Raw genomic sequence first — 22,941 nt, 5'->3', positions numbered from 1 at the left:
TGGTGTTGTGTTGTGGTGTGGTGTTGCTGTGTTGTGAAGTTGTGTTGTGTTGTGTTGTGTAGTTGTGCTGTGCTGTGCTGTGCTGTGCTGTGCTGTGTTGTGTTGTGTTGTGTTGTGTAGTTGTGTTGTGTTGTGTTGTGTTGTGTAGTGTAGTGTAGTATAGTGTTGTGTAGTTGTGTTGTGTTGTGTTGTGTTGTGTTGCGTTGTGTTGTGTTGTGTTGTGTTGTGTTGTGTTGTGTAGTGTAGTGTAGTGTTGTGTTGTGTAGTTGTGTTGTGTTGTGTTGTGTTGTGTTGTGTTGTGTTGTGTTGTGTTGTGTAGTTGTGTTGTGTTGTGTTGTGTTGTGTTGTGTTGTGTTGTGTTGTGTTGTGTTGTGTAGTGTAGTGTAGTATAGTGTTGTGTAGTTGTGTTGTGTTGTGTTGCGTTGTGTTGTGTTGTGTTGTGTTGTGTTGTGTTGTGTAGTGTAGTGTAGTGTAGTGTTGTGTAGTTGTGTTGTGTTGTGTTGTGTTGTGTAGTTGTGTTGTGTTGTGTTGTGTTGTGTTGTGTTGTGTTGTGTTGTGTTGTGTAGTGTAGTGTAGTGTAGTATTGTGTAGTTGTGTTGTGTTGTGTTGTGTTGTGTTGTGTTGTGTTGTGTAGTTGTGTTGTGTTGTGTTCTGTAATCGTTTTGTATAGTTGTTTTTCTGTTGCGTTGTGTTGTGTAGTTGTTTTATGTTCTGTGTTTGTGTTGTAAAGTTGTGGTGTTGTGTTGTGTCGTGTAGTTACCTGGTGTTGTGTTATGTTGTTATGGTGTTGTGTTTAGTGCTGCTGTCTTATTGTGTTCATGTTTTTCATTGTCTCAAACAAAATGTTACCAAGTCGCGTTTTGTTTTTCTAGGCGCGTGCAACCTATTACCTTTGCAACACGTTTACTTGGGCCCAACCCCTCATACGTTTACTTGGGCCCACCCCCTGTCCCACCCCAACTCCTACCCGACCCCCCGCAATGCTACTCACCTAGTCTTCAAGTCTGCAAAATATTTACCAGTACCATTTTTATTTTAATAGTTAAGCTGTAAAGATGTTGATGTAGTGTACATAATGTCAATATTCTTCCTCACATTCATTGAAACCCGCATGCAGGTGTTACACTAATCCGACCACCGCAAATAATCCACACAAAAAACACCCACATCTAAATCCTCAAACACCAACAAAAAAAAATGCATCTCAAAATCTACAAACAGTTTATCCGTTTAAAAAAATGTTTGTGTAGAATCGTCGGCCGTAAACACGGCAACGTGTAGAGAATAACCCTGAGGGTTCCAGCGTTGTGGACGATTGTCTGGAGTAGACATTAGTGCAGATTGCGTGGAGCCTCATTGAAGAAAGCTTTAAAGCCTACCGTATAGATAGCCTTATGCCTCGTCCACCGTCTGATCCTATGTTCGCCCCGTCTCCCCCGCCACCTGCCTCTACATCTAAAAGGTCTTTGCTAGAAGTTTTATATAAACACCACGAAATCGAAATATTCAGGTGGGGGCATTCAAAAGAAAGTTTTTGCTCTGCCTTTCAATAATGCCCCGCTTATTACTTCCCTTCCTTCTAATAATAATACCCGCGCAAGGGGCGGCACTCGATGCTAGATTTCTGCATCCCCTGAAGCACCTCTCGACGACCACCAGTTTTCCCCCTTTCGTATTTATCTTCTAAGAACTGTCTACGAATGACCGAAACGCTTTTCATCAGCGCGCGTTGTTAGGGCCGGTCCCGCACAGTTTAGCGGCCCACAATCCCCCTGTGAATGGCCTCGCCAACTTGAGCGCAATAAAGGGCCACTTGGCCATTAATGTTCATCATAATGATGAGCGACTGAGCGTTGACTCAGCCGTTTGACACAGCCCTAGCATACGCCGGGCTTGCTGAGATAGTATGCGATTTCCTGGGCCCGTTGTTGGCGTATGTACTCTTCAGTAGGAGAGTTTAAATAGAGACCATTTGAAACGAACTCTCCTCCGGCCCATTGAGGCCCAAAAGAAAAACATCATTTCATCCAGCGGGGAATTAGGGATGTGTCGTTGTGTTGGTTTTTCGCGGCGGTGCAAAGTTGTGGTTGGATAAAAAATGGTAGGGGGTGGAATTGTAAATAAATGGTAGGGGGGTGGAGCGTTTCGGGGGTAGGATAGAGGTAGAAGGTATGGGGTGGGGATGAGTAGATGATGGTGATGGAGGTGGTTAGATGATGGGGATGGGTAGCTGATGGTTAGGTTAGGTTAGGTTAGGTTAGTTTAGGTTAGGTTAGGTTAGGTTAGGTTAGGTTAGGTTAGGTTAGGTTAGGTTAGGTTAGGTTAGGTTAGGTTAGGTTAGGTTAGGTTAGGTTAGGTTAGGTATGGTGATAGTGATGGCGATGTAGATGTAGATGATGATCTAGATGGTGATTTAGTTGTTGAGGGGATGTATATGGTGATGTAGATGGTGACGTAGATGGTGATGTAAATGGTGATGTACATGGTGGTGTAGATGATAATCTAGACGGTGATGTAGTTGTTGAGGTGATGTATATGGTGATGTATATGTTGATGTAGATGGTGATGTAAATGGTGATGTAGATGATAATCTAGATGGTGATGTAGTTCTTGAGGTGATGTATATGGTGATGTAGATGGTGATGTAAATGGTGATGTAGATGGTGATGTAAATGGTGATATAGATGGTGATATAGATGGTGATGTAGATAGTGATGTAGATGATGATGTATATGGTAATGTAGATGGTGAGTCGATGGTGATGTAGATGATGATGTAGATGTAGATGGTGATGGTGATGTAGATGGTGATGGTGATGTAGATTGTGATGGCGATGTAGATGATGATGGTGATGTATATGATATTGCTGAAGACGCTGATGTTTATATTAGGTTATGATCAGTTGATAGATTATTAAGTGACGTGGATTCTCAGCTGGTCAGATCAAGTGTTGGTTTATCTAGTTTTATATTTTATGCAGGTAGTACTGATAGAATGAAAGCTGTAATACTTATAAGGGTTGGTTATATGGTTCAATACATGTTTGATGCGGGTAGTGCTGAGAGAATGAAAGCTGTTAGTGGGATATGGGTTGGTTGTTCTTCAGGTTAGGATGATGCGGGTTGTGATTAAGTTTTTGTTGGGTAGATTGAAGGGGATTTCCGTTCAGTGTTTCTTAATCAAAGAAGAATGTAGGTAGGTTGTGTTCAATAGGTTGTGTTTAAATATTTGTTTCGGTATGTCGTGTTTCGGTATGTTGTGTTTTGGTATGTCGTGTTTAGGTATGTTGTGTTTAGGTAGATTGGGTCTAGGTTATGTTTAGTTTGTGCTTAGGTACGTTGTGTCTAGGTTGTGTTTAGGTAGGTTGTGTTTAGGTAGGTTGTGTTTATGACTGCTGTAGTTATGCCGTGCGTGGCTACTTGTGTGTGGGTTTGTGGCTGTGAACATTTTGGCCATGTGGTCTAATTATTACCCACCTTGGCCAAACCAATCACCAACAGCAGGTCAATTAAAAGTTAATTAAAACTGCAGCTCTACCTCTAACGTCCCCATCTAGGGTTCAGTGTTGATCGCCCTAGGCTGAGGGTGAAACTGTGATATACTCAACTCACTTGTGTATAGAGATCTGGTCGAGAGTTTACTTGCGATATACTCAACTCACTTGTGTATCTGGTCGAGAGTTTAACTCTTGCGATATACTCAACTCACTTGTGTATAGAGATCTGGTCGAGAGTTTAACTCTTGTGATATACTCAACTCACTTGTGTATCTGGTCGAGAGTTTAACTCTTGCGATATACTCAACTCACTTGTGTATAGAGATCTGGTCGAGAGTTTAACTCCTGAAACTTGTTTTCTTGGACTTACATATAAATTTAAATTGTCCCCATAGGATTGGCTCCTGTCGTGACCTTGTTAAACCTCTCACCCACACATTCCTTGACGTGTCCCATGCCCGGGGGACAGCAGCAGCCCGTGTCGGACAGCGGTAGCGTCTGTCACCTGCCCGTCCCCAGGTTCGAGCCCAACATGGCCGTATGTCATACGGCTGTCACAGTCATATCAACATCAGCAACAAGGACATCCGTCATTGTCCTACACAGTCATATCAACATCAGCAACAAGGACATCCGTCATTGTCCTACACAGTCATATCAACATCAGCAACAAGGACATCCGTCATTGTCCTACACAGTCATATCAACATCAGCAACAAGGACATCCGTCATTGTCCTACACAGTCATATCAACATCAGCAACAAGGACATCCGTCATTGTCCTACACCCATCCACACTATGTCCTACCCCCCCCCCCCCCCACAATGTTCTGCCACCACACCCACCGTATCCTGCCCCAACTCACAGGATGTATGTCCTAGCTCTTTAATCACACCTCCCAACCCAACCATGTCTTCCCCACACACCATGTCCTGCCGCCTACCACACCATCCTGCCCCCACCCACAGGATGTATGTCCTAGCTCTTTAATCACACCTCCCAACCCAACCATGTCTTCCCCACACACCATGTCCTGCCGCCTACCACACCATCCTGCCCCCACCCACAGGATGTATGTCCTAGCTCTTTAATCACACCTCCCCACCCAACCATGTCTTCCCCACACACCATGTCCAGCCGCCTACCACACCATCCTCCCACCACCCACACTATGTCCTGCCCCCACTCATACATGTCCTCCCCCAACTCATACATGTCCTTCCCCACACACCATGTCCAGCCGCCTACCACACCATCCTCCCCCCACCCACACTATGTCCTGCCCCCACTCATACATGTCCTCCCCCAACTCATACATGTCCTTCCCCACACACCATGTCCAGCCGCCTACCACACCATCCTCCCCCCACCCACAGGATGTCCCGTGTCTTTACTGAGCCCCTCCCACCATTTCATGACTATTTAATTAACACGACGCCCTCCTCAACATGTCTTATCCCTCCCCTCACAAACACACACACATTATTAAACCTTCATTTCTACCTTTTCAGACTAATAATTCACATAGCATTCAGTCTTTACAAACAGTCACAATTTTTAAACTTTTTTTTTACAAATAGTGCACATGTTGTTATATTATTAGTTATATTATTATAGCACAAAATGAGACAATTGTTGACCTACCCTTTCTTCATTTAACAAAGTATTTCTGTTTCATGATCTACCACAACTTATATTATATTACATTTCTATTAAGACCTCACCTCTTTAATTTCGAAAATTCAAAAGAAGAAAAATCAAATGTTAAATTACATTTTATTTAACAAAACTAACAGTAAATTAAAAACACTCAAGTATTCATCTCTTTATGCCGCCCACCAAAAGAATTGGGATTTTAAACGCCTCTTCTCACTAAGGATACATTTTACACCCCCCCCCCCTTTCTCCCCCCCCCCCTTAGTTTCGACTTCCTGAAAAAAAAAGTAAGACTTCAAATCTTACTTTCTCAATAACATAAATTGTGCATTAGAGTGGTATACTCGATACAAACATTTAATCAACCCAATTGAAGAAGAATCTTGAACGTGTTCAGAAAATATGTTTTTTAGATCAACTAAATTCGGATACAGATTATTAAACATTTCTTTTAGATCAACTAAATTCGGATAGAAATTATTAAACATTTCTGTGCTCAAGTTATAAACACGTCATACTATGTTTTACTAACCGCTGAGCTTGGGGGGGGGGGGGGGGGGGGGATGAGGGGGTTACGAGCATAAACACATTGTTTAAATATGTATATTTTGTATGCTGGTTATGTTTCGTATTGGTTGTCTTCTTTTTTTAGAAGTTAGTTTTTACTTCTTCATTCTCGTTAGTAGTGTTGGAAGGTGATCGATATATTTTAATGTTTAACTCAAGGTGCATCCAGAGCAGCTGACGAACCACACAAAGGTCTAAATGGCGACATTTAAGACCCCCCCCCCCCCCCCCCCCAATTTTTCCTTTCCGAGAGGACATAAAAAATTGACAACTAAAAGGCAGGGCAAATTACAAATAGTTTTTAAAAACATGGGGAGTATATTTTTTTTTGTAAATCTTCTGGGCCATGGTTAAAGAAATGTTGTCAAAGAGACATAACTGCGTTAAACTTAAGTTTCCATTATTTTTGGGAGTAGCTTTCCCTTTACTACAGCTACAGTTTTGAATTTTATTGAACAGTTTCTGTAGTTTTTAATAGTTTATTTTTAATAGATTATCATTCATTTAAAACTCATTGCTATTCTTTTCAGTGCATGTAAATTCAAGAGTTACAAAGTTTGTTTTGTTATTAGATGGAATGTTTTGTGTTTTGAATACTTCACAATTTTGGTATTGAAACTGCTCATATTTGTACCTTGTTATTTCAACAGGGTTTTCCAGACAAGAATGTAAAAACACTTTAATAAAATAAGAAATCTTTATTACAAGGAAAAATCTTGAAAAGCTTAATTGAAAACAATGTTTTTATCACATAGGTGTAAGGGTGGCATCAGTAAGGTGTAAGGGTGGGATTAGTAAGGTGTAAGGGTGGGATTAGTAAGGTGTAAGGGTGGGATTAGTAAGGTGTAAGGGTGGGATTAGTAAGGTGTAAGGGTGGCATCAGTAAGGTGTAAGGGTGGCATCAGTAAGGTGTAAGGGTGGGATTAGTAAGGTGTAAGGGTGGGATTAGTAAGGTGTAAGGGTGGGATTAGTAAGGTGTAAGGGTGGGATTAGTAAGGTGTAAGGGTGGGATTAGTAAGGTGTAAGGGTGGGATTAGTAAGGTGTAAGGGTGGGATTAGTAAGGTGTAAGCACGGTGATGTATTGTAAGCTACTCATTCTTTTCAGACTCTTCAGCTGCTTCGATAGCTTTTTCAAATACATACATGACGTGGTTCAACCTTGTGTAGTGAACTGTGTAATCACGGATCTGTAAGGAAAACAAAACTAATTCTGTAAGCAGAAAAACAAACTTGTATAATCACGAAACTGTAAGGAAAACAAAACTAATTCTGTAAGCAGAAAAACAAACTTGTGTAATCACGAAACTGTAAGGAAAACAAAACTAATTCTGTAAGCAGAAAAACTAAACTGTGTAATCACAAATCAGAATGAAAAAAATTCTGTAGCTAAAAAAAGCTAAAATGTATCTACATAAACATTTAAAAACGTATTTCTTTTTACACATTAAGTTCAATTAGATACCACGTTTTTAAATTTAAGAACATCTTTTTAAAATGTTTCATAAATTTCTCTTTAGATAATACAAAGATAATTTATATTTACCTTGAGGTGTTTCTTGGTAGACTCCATCAGAGCAAATATTTCAGCCAATGAATCACTTTCATATGGTATGTGCATGTGGACGAAATCCATTTGATCATGAAAAACCTGGGGCATACAAGAGTGTGGTCTACACATTGTTTCAAATAGACATTTAATAAACAATGTGTCAGGAATGGTGTGGCCTAGTTATAGAGTGCTAGGCTGCTACCCCAAAAGCCTTTAGTTCAAATCCAGGTTTAAGTAAGTAAAATGTCCTTGAGTTCACCCAACTCTGATAGGTAACTAACGTTAGTGAAAGTAAAGATGGCTGGGCAAAGTGCTGACTATACTATCTTTTCATCACAAAAACAGGTGAACTGTACTTCACTTGCCCCATGGACCGTCATGTTTGTAAAGAGAGCATCAAACAAAGTATCAAGACAAGTTCTTTGTCTCATATTGTAACAACCAAATCAGGTGGTATACAACAGATAGGACCTTCATCCTATGTTGACAAAGCTATAAACAATTGTTTACTAAAGCCTGTTATTCCTACTATGTCCAGTGTATTAGTTCATCACAAGACTGCATCTTAGATGTTTTGACTGATTTTACTATGATTCCAGTGTTTCAGACACCGACCTTCAATTATTTTCTACTAAAAAAAAAACACCTCACATTCACTTTTAATGTTGCTGCTTTCTCTGCTCCCAATACAGTACTAGATGATGAAACCACCTCTTTACTACAGAATTGCCAGGAATGGACAATTACATACAATAGTCATTAAGTTTTACATAAGTTTTTGCTAACCACCCCATTTGGAAATCTTTGTATACAACTCACCAACCCATTTGGGAACCACCTTTGTGTACAACTCACCACAGCATTTGGGAACCTCTGTGTACAACTAACCACCCCATTTGGGAACCTTTGTGTACAACTCACCACAGCATTTGGGAACCTGTGTACAACTAACCACCCCATTTGGGAACCTTTGTGTACAACTCAAAACAGCATTTGGGAACCTCTGTGTACAACTAACCACAGCATTTGGGAACCTGTGTACAACTAACCACCCCATTTGGGAACCTTTGTGTACAACTCAAAACAGCATTTGGGAACCTCTGTGTACAACTAACCACAGCATTTGGGAACCTGTGTACAACTAACCACCCCATTTGGGAACCTTTGTGTACAACTCACCACAGCATTTGGGAACCTCTGTGTACAACTAACCACCCCATTTGGGAACCACCTTTGTGTACAACTCACCACAGCATTTGGGAACCTCTGTGTACAACTAACCACAGCATTTGGGAACCTGTGTACAACTCACCACAGCATTTGGGAACCTGTGTACAACTCACCACAGCATTTGGGAACCTCTGTGTACAACTAACCACCCCATTTGGGGACCACCTCTGTGTACAACTCACCACAGCATTTGGGAACCTCTGCTTGAGTGAGTTGATGAGGATCGCGTTGGAGACCTTGAAGTTGAGTGAGTCAATCTTGGCCAGCAGGGTGTAGCTGTTGGTGTAGCTCCTCTGGATCTCCTTGGGTGGGGCCAGACACACCAGCTTCCCGTGGACAAACAGGGCGATCCGTGTGGCAAGGGCTGCACTCTCCTCCATGCTGTACAGAGTTCCAGACATTTTGCTCAGTACATGCAGCCAGCTATTTCATAGCAGCCAACACTTAGCTGACTTTCTTCACATTCATCTAAACATATACTACAGGACAGACATTTTGCTCAGTAGGCCCTACATCCAGCTATTTCATAGCAGCCAACACTTAGCTGACTTTCCTCACATTTACCTAAACATATACAACAGGACAGACATTTTGCTCAGTAGGCCCTACATCCAGCTATTTCATAGCAGCCAACACTTAGCTGACTTTCTTCACATTCATCTAAACATATACTACAGGACAGACATTTTGCTCAGTAGGCCCTACATCCAGCTATTTCATAGCAGCCAACACTTAGCTGACTTTCCTCACATTTACCTAAACATATACTACAGGACAGACATGCCCTGCAGTAGAGCACACCATGGCTAACCTAAATGTCTAAGCTCAGTTTCTGGGACCTATAAGATATCAATGATTCCACTTAACACCAGTTAAAGAAAATAATCATGATCGATCATAGAACTTGCAACAATATCTCTTCCAATGATAAGGTCGCAAAAACAGACGAACACTATTACATATGATAATCAAGTAAATCAAAAATATTCTATGCTAATATATTAAATACTGCATGTTTAAAAAGAAACTTTAAAAACTCATTACAGTAAGAACTGATGCATAATAATTCTGCATAACATTTTACATGTTGACCTTTATGAGGACTGAATGATGAATGCTGCATAAAGGCTGTTGGACAATGAATGATGAATGCTGCATAAAGGCTGTTGGACAATGAATGATGAATGCTGCATAAAGGCTGTTGGACAATGAATGATGAATGCTGCATAAAGGCTGTTGGACAATGAATGATGAATGCTGCATAAAGGCTGTTGGACAATGAATGATGAATGCTGCATAAAGGCTGTTGGACAATGAATGATGAATGCTGCATAAAGGCTGTTGGACAATGAATGATTACTGTTGTATGATGGATGAGTGATTAGACACCAACACAACACAAATAAAATACAACACGAATGAGAAACTGAGTATCAAGATAAATAAATTACTTGTAGTAAACACAGATTAGACAATTAAATAACTCACATACACACATTAGACAACTAAGATAACTGACTCACACACACACATGAGACAACTAAGATAGGTGACACACACACACACACACATGACACAACTAAGATAACTGACACACACACACACACACATGAGACAACTAAGATAGGTGACACACACACACACACATGACACAACTAAGATAACTGACACACACACACACACACATTTATGAGACAACTAAGATAGGTGACACACACACACACACATGACACAACTAAGATAACTGACACACACACACACACACATATATGAGACAACTAAGATAGGTGACACACACACACACACATGACACAACTAAGATAACTGACACACACACACACACACACATATATGAGACAACTAAGATAGGTGACACACACACACACACATGACACAACTAAGATAACTGACACACACACACACACATATATGAGACAACTAAGATAACTGACTCACTTGCTAGATGTAACAACAACAGTTGTGTTCATGGCCTTTAAAGCTGCCAGCAAGTTTTTGACCAGATTTAGCCCAAAAGTGTCCTTCAAGATTCTGGAATTGTCCACCAGCAGAATGTGCGGGCTGCCAATCAGGGCTGCTGCCAGATTCAGACGCTCAAGTTTACTTTCACTTCAAGGGTTGAAAAAATTAAACTTCACATTGAAGAATTACCAAAATCTCTGTCATGTTATCAAGAACACACTGACTATATATAATACAGATGCCACGTTTAAAATACACTCATCTAGTTAAACTGAGCTTATATTTTTAAAATATTTTATTTATTTTATTGTAAAACCTTGGCCTAAGTCTTTTGATCTGCATCTGATTATAACCAATTTTCTGACTCAAACAGCTACTTATGTAAAGTAAAAATACTTAACGTCATACTCTATAATCCTACTAACAATTTTATTTAAAAAACATATCTGTTTACACTATAAGATGATGTGCAAAGTGACTCAAATTACCTGTAAGTTTTGGCAGGCAGATGGGCAATGTCATTTAGGTGGAATATACTGATCAACTGGTGTACCAGGGGGGTGATGTTTTCTTTCCTGACCCCCTCAATGGAGGCGAAGAAGTAAAGCAGCTCATACGCGGTCATGTGGGACAGGCAGACTGAGCTTTGGGGGCAGTAGCCGATACTACGGAAAGGCTGAAACAATCATAAACAATCCCAGCGATTTACTTTCTCAATCAAAAGGCTGAAACAATCATAAACAATCCCAGCGATTTACTTTCTCAATCAAAAGGCTGAAACAATCATAAACAATCCCAGCGATTTACTTTCTCAATCACTAGAATGTATTATCCCTGATAAACTTCCTTGATGGCTGAAATATTGACTGAATCATTAATAAACATTTATCAACAATAAGCTTACTTAATAATAATAATATCATTGATGAAATGTATAATATCAATAGTTTACAAAAACTTCAGTCCACAGTATAATTAGTGAGAAGTATAATCAGTATAATTAGTGAGAAGTATAATTAGTATAATTAGTGAGAAGTATAATCAGTCTATAGGAAATCATGTTACATTGGATACATTACAATTAATTAATTAACTATTAATTCAGCTGTCTATTTAACTACAATCAGTTAATTCAACCCAGCTTTGTTAGTTCAACATAATTTTTTCAATTTTTTTTACAACTACCTCATAAGAAAATATGTTTGTTCCTTACACTTACCTCATAAGAAAAAATGTTTGTCTCTTACACTTACCTCATAAGAAAATATGTTTGTTCCTTACACTTACCTCATAAGAAAATATGTTTGTTCCTTACACTTACCTCATAAGAAAATAATTTGTTCCTTACACTTACCTCATAAGAAAATAATTTGTTCCTTACACTTACCTCATAAGATAAAATGTTTGTTCCTTACACTTACCTCATAAGAAAATATGTTTATTCCTTACACTTACCTCATAAGAAAAAATGTTTGTCTCTTACACTTACCTCATAAGAAAATATATCAATACTTTCTATCCCTTACACTTACCTCATAAGAAAATATATTTGCCCCTTACCTCATAAGAAAATTTATTTGTCCTTTACATTTACCTTATATGAAAATATATTTGCCCCTTACCTCATAAGAAAATATATCAATACTTTCTCCTTTCCTAAAGATGTGTCCATTCTTGATGGCGTGAGTTCCAGCAAACGTGCCCAGCAGAGAAGACGACATGGAGCAGTCGGAGCTGACGATGTAGAAGATGTCCCCCTCATCCACACCCAGAGAGATGTTCTGAACCTTGGTGCCATTTTTCTCAGGCAGGCACAGCTGGAAGCATGCCATAGCTGGTGCTGCTGTAAAGGTTGTTCTTTTTAGTGAGATTAGGCAAGAAGATAAGCGATGGCTGCCATTGGTTGATGCAAATGGTACAATGGCTGCCATTGGTTGATACAAATACTGACCCATACAACACACTGACCTAAACAACACACTGACCTAAACAACACACTGACCTATACAACACACTAACCTATACAACACACTGACCTATAAAACACACTGTGCAAATGGTACAATGGCTGCCATTGGTTGATGCAAATGGTACAATGGCTGCCATTGGATGATGCAAATGGTACAAAAATATCAAAGCTGAATTTTGTCACAAAATTATCAAAGCTGAATTTTTTCATAAACTTATCACAGCATATTAGTCATAAAATTATCAGAGGCTATTTTCATCACAAAATTATTACAGCATATTAGTAGCAAAATTATCACAGCATATTTTTGTCACAAAATTTATACCTCAATATTTATGTCACAAAGTTGTCATACTTACGCCTTTTAATAGCAGCATATTCATTGCTTGGAGAAGCCCATTTGACACAAATAGTGGATTTACTGGAGGCAAAAATGTCGGAATCTTCACTCAAATTTAGAAAAACAGAATGCCGCAGGTCCCAGTTGATGTTAGACTGTGCTGGTTCCTCCGCAGGAAAATATTTTCGTAAACGGAACCTGTAGGGTGGGAGTAAAGCCCAACCAGTGAGTCAAAATAAAATAAAAGTATATCAAATCTGAATGGCTTTTTTCAACTCAAATCATAATTTGGTTTGTCTTTTGTTTTACCTGGGTGAAAACCATCTCACCCCCCCCCCCCCCCTCCAATCACAACTGATTCTCTCCTTCTTTACACTGGAATGATAAGGGCCAACGAACAAGATTTGTAGATAGGTAAACCCCACGTCTTACATTATTCGAGACAGCAATCTAATGTCCTTACATTATGACAGGCAGCCATATATAGTCCTTACATTATGCAAGACAGCCCTCTACAGTTCATACATTTTTTGAGACAACCATCCTTAAATTATGCAAGACAGCCATACTTAAATTATGTGAGACAGCCATACTTAAATTATGTGAGACAGCCATCCTTACATTATGCGAGACAGCCGTCCTTAATTATGCGAGACAGCCATCCTTACATTATGCGAGACAGCCATCCTTACATTATGCGAGACAGCCATCCTTACATTATGCGAGACAGCCATCCTTACATTATGTGAGACAGCCATCCTTACATTATGCGAGACAGCCATCCTTACATTATGTGAGACAGCCATCCTTACATTATGTGAGACAGCCATCCTTACATAATGTGAGACAGCCATCCTTATATTATGCGAGACAGCCATCCTTACATTATGCGAGACAGCCATCCTTACATAATGCGAGACAGCCATCCTTATATTATGCGAGACAGCCATCCTTACATTATGCGAGACAGTCATCCTTACATTATGCGAGACAGCCATCCTTACATTATGCGAGACAGCCATCCTTACATTATGCGAGACGGCCATCCTTACATTATGCGAGACAGCCATCCTTACATTATGTGAGACAGCCATTCTTACATTATGCGAGACAGCCATCCTTACATTATGCGAGAGTGCCATCCTTACATTATGTGAGACAGCCATCCTTACATTATGTGAGACAGCCATCCTTACATTATGCGAGACGGCCATCCTTACATTATGCGAGACAGCCATCCTTACATTATGCGAGACGGCCATCCTTACATTATGCAAGACAGTCATCCTTACATTATGCGAGACGGCCATCTGTATTCTTTGGCCATGAGCACCAGGAACCAGAAACAGCTGTGAGCTATCATGGCGATGATGTGCATGCCCACACCAGGGCGCCACAGGGACAGGAAATGCCGCTTGACAAACATGTTGCAGTTGAAATATCCAGGACAAGATTCTGGAGGTCAAAGATGGATTCATGTTGTAGTTGTTTTTTTCTTTATGTGTGTTTGTCTCACTGCTAAGTATATAAGTTTTTTTTAACTTAAATATATTTGTCAAACAAAAGTTAAATTTGTGGGTTGTAAAAATATTTGCGGTTTTACAAGTATTCATATATTTATATTAATTTATTAAAACATCAATTTCTATCCCCCCCCCCACCCAACAAGACAGTCTAATTAGACAAAATATCTCCCTCCCTACCCCCCCCCCCTACCACACACACATAACCTATTTTAATAAGACAATTCTCTATCTGATAATAAAAGCTATCATCTGATCACAGTTTTAATTATAAACATTAAAACCCAATGGATATCTTTGTTTATCCTCTGGTTACCATGCCAACAGTGCCATAACAACCCCGAGTCTTACCAGTGCAGCACACGTCCTTGTAGTTGACTTTATATGAGGAGCCACAATAATTGTGTACAGCAGAGCAGAACTTATCTCCCCTGAAAGTGGTACACAAATGGCATTTCCTATAGCTCTAGTCAACACACTGACCTATACAATACACTGACCTATACAACACACTGACGTATACAACACACTGACCTATAATTCTAGTCAACACACTGACCTATACAACACACTGACCTATAACTCTAGTCAACACACTGACCTATACAACACACTTGACTTACAACTCTTGTCAACACACTGACGTATACAACACACCGACATATACAAGACACTAACCTATACAAGACACTGACCTATACAACACACTGACCTATACAACACAATGACCTATACAACACACTGACCTATACAACACACTGACCTATACAACACACTAACCTATACAACACACTGACCTATACAACACACTAACCTATACAACACACTGACCTACAACTCTTGTCAACACACTGATCTATGCAACACAGTAAACCAATAATTCATGTCAACACACTGACCTATAATTCTAGCCAACAGACTTACCTATACAACACACTGACTTATACAACACACTGACCTATACAACACATTAAACCAATAATTCTAGTCAACACACTGACCTATAATTCTGAATAGCATTGCAGACAGCATTAGGCAGGACTGCACTAGGTGTTATCAAAAGAAAAAACAAGGAGAACTCATTAGCACACAAAGACTCAGTCTCTAGGGAGTTGGCTGTGTACAGGGCACTGAGAGAGTAGATCTCTGCTGCAAGACACAAGCATTTCATGTTGTAGAATTATACTTGGGATATAGCTGTTAGTCAGGATTGTTGTGTGGGACTTACTGTTATATAGCTGCAGTCAGGATTGTTGGTTTAGACTCACATGTCAGATAGCTACATGTCAGGATTGTTGGTTTAGACTCACATGTCAGATAGCTACATGTCAGGATTGTTGGTTTAGACTCACATGTCAGATAGCTACATGTCAGGATTGTTGGTTTAGACTCACATGTCAGATAGCTACATGTCAGGATTGTTGGTTTAGACTCACATGTCAGATAGCTACATGTCAGGATTGTTGGTTTAGATTCATATATCAGATAGCTACATGTCAGGATTGTTGGTTTAGACTCACATGTCAGATAGCTACATGTCAGGATTGTTGGTTTAGACTCACATTTCAGATAGCTACATGTCATGTCAGGATTGTTGGTTTAGACTCACATGTCAGATAGCTACATGTCATGTCAGGATTGTTGGTTTAGACTCACATGTCAGATAGCTACATGTCAGGATTGCTGGTTTAGACTCACATGTCAGATAGCTACATGTCAGGATTGTTGGTTTAGACTCACATGTCAGATAGCTACATGTCAGGATTGTTGGTTTAGACTCACATGTCAGATAGCTACATGTCAGGATTGTTGGTTTAGACTCACATGTCAGATAGCTACATGTCAGGATTGTTGGTTTAGACTCACATGTCAGATAGCTACATGTCAGGATTGTTAGTTTAGACTCACATGTCAGATAGCTACATGTCATGTCAGGATTGTTGGTTTAGACTCACATGTCAGATAGCTACATGTCAGGATTGTTGGTTTAGACTCACATGTCAGATAGCTACATGTCAGGATTGTTGGTTTAGACTCACATGTCAGATAGCTACATGTCAGGATTGTTGGTTTAGACTCACATGTCAGATAGCTACATGTCAGGATTGTTGGTTTAGACTCACATGTCAGATAGCTACATGTCAGGATTGTTGGTTTAGACTCACATGTCAGATAGCTACATGTCAGGATTTTTGGTTTAGACTCACATGTCAGATAGCTACATGTCAGGATTGTTGGTTTAGACTCACATGTCAGATAGCTACATGTCAGGATTGTTGTAGCTGCCATGATTGGAGAGTTGAACAAAAACTGCATCACGTAGATGAATGGCAACATCATGAGGCCACTACACAGTACCAGGATGTAAAGAAGGCCTGAAAAATAAGTACATGCGATGTAAATATGACATGTAAAGCACTAAGTTGTAAATATGAAATAGAAAAACAGATGTAAATATGAAATGGAAAAACACAAAGATGTAAATATGACACGTAAAGCACAAAGATGTAAATATGACACGTAAAGCACAAAGTTGTAAATATGAAATAGAAAAACAGATGTAAATATGAAATGGAAAAACACAAAGATGTAAATATGACACGTAAAGCACAAAGATGTAAATATGACACGTAAAGCACAAATATGTAAATATGAAATAGAAAAACAGATGTAAATATGAAATGGAAAAACACAAAGATGTAAATATGACACGTAAAGCACAAAGATGTAAATATGACATGTAAAGCACAAAGATGTAAATATGACATGTAAAGCACAAAGATGTAAATATGACATGTAAAGCACAAAGATGTAAATATGACATGTAAAGCACAAAGATGTAAATATGACATGTAAAGCACAAAGATGTAAATATGACATGTAAAGCACAAATATGTAAATATGACATGTAAAGCACAAATATGTAAATATGACATGTAAAGCACAAAGTTATAAATATGACATGAGAAGAAAATATTCTATGTAAACAAACTTTGAAAATACAAAGATATTTCCAGTACACCATAACAAATAAACCGGGAGTGATCTCCCCTAAACTTTCTCGAATATTCTAATATAAAACAACAGGGGATGGGAACTCGGGCTATAGACATGATTTTTAATCCATTTTCAATACTTAAAGTTTGAAAAATAGAATAAAATCTCGTAGACAAAAGAATTGCACACCAAGTGAACGCCAAATAAAAAAGTGCATAATAGTGCGCACTATTATTAGTACTTTAAAAATTTACATTAGTTTTTTGAGAAATCGGAAGTAGCGTAAATTACTACTTCCGGTCAATGGAAATTACTCAAAATTTAACAGAAGGTAGAGTATTAGATCTTTTACTTACATGTGAAATTTCATTTATCTATCTAAAATAGTACTCAAGTTATAGTCTTTTGAAAAATTCAAAGTAGAAAAAGTACCAATTCCGGTTATCGGAAATCGCTCAAAAGTTGATACGGATCTACGATTTTGATAAAATACTTATATATGAAATTTCATCAACCTAGCTGTAACGGTACTCAAGTTATCGTGTTTACACACACACACAGACACACACACAGACATACGGACAGAATTGCAAAGCCCAGTTTTTCAGACTGGATTACGCATAAAACCTCTTAATTTTGATAAATCTGGATTGATAATTTTTGCCCGATTAAAATATGTCCTCTATACTTCGGATGTGATGAAGTACTGAGGTGTAATACGGTGAAAATTGTTAAAATTTCAAGTGATTTTTGTGCACGATTACAATACTTTCTCTATACTTCATATATACGAGAAAGTAAAAAACAAAACAAAATGCTTTAGTATAAAAGAACAGACATTAAAAACTACAAAAATGCCAGAAAAATGGATACCTGTTGAATTTTCCATGACTTCAGATTTCATAAAGAGTACAACAGAACCATAAACATTGTAGAAGAAAATGTAGTTGAGGTAATCGTAGAAGAAATGGGTGAACCAGTACAAAGCTGGGCTTACCCCCCTTATCAGCTCCTGGTGTTTTAATCCTTTCTGAAATATACAATCTCTAACTGAACTAACACTACTCAGAGACAGAAACAATCCTTTCTGAAATATACAATCTCTAACTGAACTAATACTACTCAGAGACAGATGCAATCCTTTCTGAAATATACAATCTCTAACTGAACTAACACTACTCAGAGACAGATGCAATCCTTTCTGAAATATACAATCTCTAACTGAACTAACACTACTCAGAGACAGATGCAATCCTTTCTGAAATATACAATCTCTAACTGAACTAACACTACTCAGAGACATGTGCAATCCTTTCTGAAATATACAATCTCTAACTGAACTAACACTACTCAGAGACAGATGCAATCCTTTCTGAAATATACAATCTCTAACTGAACTAACACTACTCAGAGACAGATGCAATCCTTTCTGAAATATACAATCTCTAACTGAACTAACACTACTCAGAGACAGATGCAATTCTTTCTGAAATATACAATCTCTAATTGAACTAACACTACTCAGAGACAGATGCAATTCTTTCTGAAATATACAATCTCTAATTGAACTAACACTACTCAGAGACAGATGCAATTCTTTCTGAAATATACAATCTCTAATTGAACTAACACTACTCAGAGACAGATGCAATTCTTTCTGAAATATACAATCTCTAATTGAACTAACACTACTCAGAGACAGATGCAATTCTTTCTGAAATATAAAATCTCTAATTGAACTAACACTACTCAGAGACAGATGCAATTCTTTCTGAAATATACAATCTCTAATTGAACTAACACTACTCAGAGACAGATGCAATTCTTTCTGAAATATACAATCTCTAATTGAACTAACACTACTCAGAGACAGATGCAATCCTTTCTGAAATATACAATCTCTAACTGAACTAACACTACTCAGAGACAGAAACAATCCTTTCTGAAATATACAATCTCTAACTGAACTAATACTACTCAGAGACAGATGCAATCCTTTCTGAAATATACAATCTCTAACTGAACTAACATTACTCAGAGACAGATGCAATCCTTTCTGAAATATACAATCTCTAACTGAACTAACACTACTCAGAGACAGATGCAATTCTTTCTGAAATATACAATCTCTAATTGAACTAACACTACTCAGAGACAGATGCAATTCTTTCTAAAATATACAATCTCTAATTGAACTAACACTACTCAGAGACAGATGCAATTCTTTCTGAAATATACAATCTCTAATTGAACTAACACTACTCAGAGACAGATGCAATTCTTTCTGAAATATAAAATCTCTAATTGAACTAACACTACTCAGAGACAGATGCAATTCTTTCTGAAATATACAATCTCTAATTGAACTAACACTACTCAGAGACAGATGCAATTCTTTCTGAAATATACAATCTCTAATTGAACTAACACTACTCAGAGACAGATGCAATCCTTTCTGAAATATAAAATCTCTAATTGAACTAACACTACTCAGAGACAGATGCAATTCTTTCTGAAATATACAATCTCTAATTGAACTAACACTACTCAGAGACAGATGCAATTCTTTCTGAAATATACAATCTCTAATTGAACTAACACTACTCAGAGACAGATGCAATTCTTTCTGAAATATAAAATCTCTAATTGAACTAACACTACTCAGAGACAGATGCAATCCTTTTTGAAATATACAATCTCTAACTGAACTAACACTACTCAGAGACAGATGCAATCCTTTCTGAAATATACAATCTTTAACTGAACTAATACTACTCAGAGACAGATGCAATCCTTTCTGAAATATACAATCTCTAATTGAACTAACACTACTCAGAGACAGATGCAATCCTTTCTGAAATATACAATCTCTAACTGAACTAACACTACTCAGAGACAGATGCAATCCTTTCTGAAATATACAATCTCTAACTGAACTAACACTACTCAGAGACAGATGCAATCCTTTCTGAAATATACAATCTCTAACTGAACTAACACTACTCAGAGACAGATGCAATCCTTTCTGAAATATACAATCTCTAACTGAACTAATACTACTCAGAGACATGTGCAATCCTTTCTGAAATATACAATCTCTAACTGAACTAACACTACTCAGAGACAGATGCAATTCTTTCTGAAATATACAATCTCTAACTGAACTAACACTACTCAGAGACAGATGCAATCCTTTCTGAAATATACAATCTCTAACTGAACTAATACTACTCAGAGACAGATGCAATTCTTTCTGAAATATACAATCTCTAATTGAACTAAGACTACTCAGAGACAGATGCAATCCTTTCTGAAATATAAAATCTCTAATTGAACTAACACTACTCAGAGACAGATGCAATCCTTTCTGAAATATACAATCTCTAACTGAACTAACACTACTCAGAGACAGATGCAATCCTTTCTGAAATATACAATCTCTAATTGAACTAACACTACTCAGAGACAGATGCAATCCTTTCTGAAATATAAAATCTCTAATTGAACTAACACTACTCAGAGACAGATGCAATCCTTTCTGAAATATACAATCTCTAACTGAACTAACACTACTCAGAGACAGATGCAATCCTTTCTGAAATATAAAATCTCTAATTGAACTAACACTACTCAGAGACAGAAACAATCCTTTCTGAAATATACAATCTCTAACTGAACTAACACTACTCAGAGACAGATGCAATCCTTTCTGAAATATAAAATCTCTAATTGAACTAACACTACTCAGAGACAGATGCAATCCTTTCTGAAATATACAATCTCTAACTGAACTAACACTACTCAGAGACAGATGCAATTCTTTCTGAAATATACAATCTCTAACTGAACTAATACTACTCAGAGACAGATGCAATCCTTTCTGAAATATACAATCTCTAACTGAACTAACACTACTCAGAGACAGATGCAATCCTTTCTGAAATATACAATCTCTAACTGAACTAACACTACTCAGAGACAGATGCAATCCTTTCTGAAATATACAATCTCTAATTGAACTAAAACTACTCAGAGACAGATGCAATCCTTTCTGAAATATACAATCTCTAATTGAACTAACACTACTCAGAGACAGATGCAATCCTTTCTGAAATATAAAATCTCTAATTGAATTAACACTACTCAGAGACAGAAACAATCCTTTCTGAAATATACAATCTCTAACTGAACTAATACTACTCAGAGACAGATGCAATCCTTTCTGAAATATACAATCTCTAATTGAACTAACACTACTCAGAGACAGAAACAATCCTTTCTGAAATATACAATCTCTAACTGAACTAATACTACTCAGAGACAGATGCAATTCTTTCTGAAATATACAATCTCTAACTGAACTAACACTACTCAGAGACAGATGCAATCCTTTCTGAAATATAAAATCTCTAATTGAACTAACACTACTCAGAGACAGATGCAATCCTTTCTGAAATATACAATCTCTAACTGAACTAACACTACTCAGAGACAGATGCAATCCTTTCTGAAATATACAATCTCTAACTGAACTAACACTACTCAGAGACAGATGCAATCCTTTCTGAAATATAAAATCTCTAATTGAACTAACACTACTCAGAGACAGATGCAATCCTTTCTGAAATATACAATCTCTAACTGAACTAACACTACTCAGAGACAGATGCAATCCTTTCTGAAATATAAAATCTCTAATTGAACTAACTCTACTCAGAGACAGATGCAATCCTTTCTGAAATATACAATCTCTAACTGAACTAACACTACTCAGAGACAGATGCAATTCTTTCTGAAATATACAATCTCTAACTGAACTAATACTACTCAGAGACATGTGCAATCCTTTCTGAAATATACAATCTCTAACTGAACTAACACTACTCAGAGACCGATGCAATCCTTTTTGAAATATACAATCTCTAACTGAACTAACACTACTCAGAGACAGATGCAATCCTTTCTGAAATATACAATCTCTAACTGAACTAATACTACTCAGAGACATGTGCAATCCTTTCTGAAATATACAATCTCTAATTGAACTAATACTACTCAGAGACAGATGCAATTCTTTCTGAAATATACAATCTCTAATTGAACTAACACTACTCAGAGACAGATGCAATCCTTTCTGAAATATAAAATCTCTAATTGAACTAACACTACTCAGAGACAGATGCAATCCTTTCTGAAATATACAATCTCTAACTGAACTAACACTACTCAGAGACAGATGCAATCCTTTCTGAAATATAAAATCTCTAATTGAACTAACACTACTCAGAGACAGAAAGAATCCTTTCTGAAATATACAATCTCTAACTGAACTAACACTACTCAGAGACAGATGCAATCCTTTCTGAAATATAAAATCTCTAATTGAACTAACACTACTCAGAGACAGATGCAATCCTTTCTGAAATATACAATCTCTAACTGAACTAACACTACTCAGAGACAGATGCAATTCTTTCTGAAATATACAATCTCTAACTGAACTAATACTACTCAGAGACATGTGCAATCCTTTCTGAAATATACAATCTCTAACTGAACTAACACTACTCAGAGACAGATGCAATCCTTTCTGAAATATACAATCTCTAACTGAACTAACACTACTCAGAGA

At 37.7% G+C, this 22,941-nt stretch overlaps 1 protein-coding gene across 2 annotated transcripts in view; it reads right to left on the bottom strand.

Annotated features, from left to right (window-relative positions):
- Positions 1–6,743: 6,743 nt before the first annotated feature.
- LOC131934649 (phospholipid-transporting ATPase ABCA3) overlaps positions 6,744–22,941 on the bottom strand; it is a 31,577-nt gene continuing 15,379 nt past the window's right edge. The window contains exons 16-27 of one of the 2 annotated variants that reach the window (XM_059290719.1): positions 18,183–18,339; positions 16,562–16,687; positions 15,314–15,461; positions 14,664–14,743; positions 14,082–14,244; positions 12,809–12,987; positions 12,103–12,323; positions 10,969–11,156; positions 10,457–10,627; positions 8,683–8,881; positions 7,265–7,369; positions 6,744–6,908 (exon numbers count right to left, since the gene is read on the bottom strand). In XM_059290719.1, the coding sequence (XP_059146702.1) occupies positions 6,810–6,908; positions 7,265–7,369; positions 8,683–8,881; positions 10,457–10,627; positions 10,969–11,156; positions 12,103–12,323; positions 12,809–12,987; positions 14,082–14,244; positions 14,664–14,743; positions 15,314–15,461; positions 16,562–16,687; positions 18,183–18,339 (1,836 nt within the window). In that variant the 3' untranslated portion in view covers positions 6,744–6,809. The remainder of the gene's footprint in view (positions 6,909–7,264; positions 7,370–8,682; positions 8,882–10,456; positions 10,628–10,968; positions 11,157–12,102; positions 12,324–12,808; positions 12,988–14,081; positions 14,245–14,663; positions 14,744–15,313; positions 15,462–16,561; positions 16,688–18,182; positions 18,340–22,941) is intronic. The other variant, XM_059290720.1, reaches the window with a different exon arrangement.

The sequence above is a fragment of the Physella acuta genome, unplaced genomic scaffold, assembly GCF_028476545.2.
Source record: "Physella acuta isolate Inbredline_101_S28 unplaced genomic scaffold, ASM2847654v3 ptg000115l, whole genome shotgun sequence".
In the NCBI taxonomy this organism is placed as follows: domain Eukaryota; kingdom Metazoa; phylum Mollusca; class Gastropoda; family Physidae; genus Physella; species Physella acuta.
This window is presented reverse-complemented; position numbering and strand designations above follow the sequence as displayed.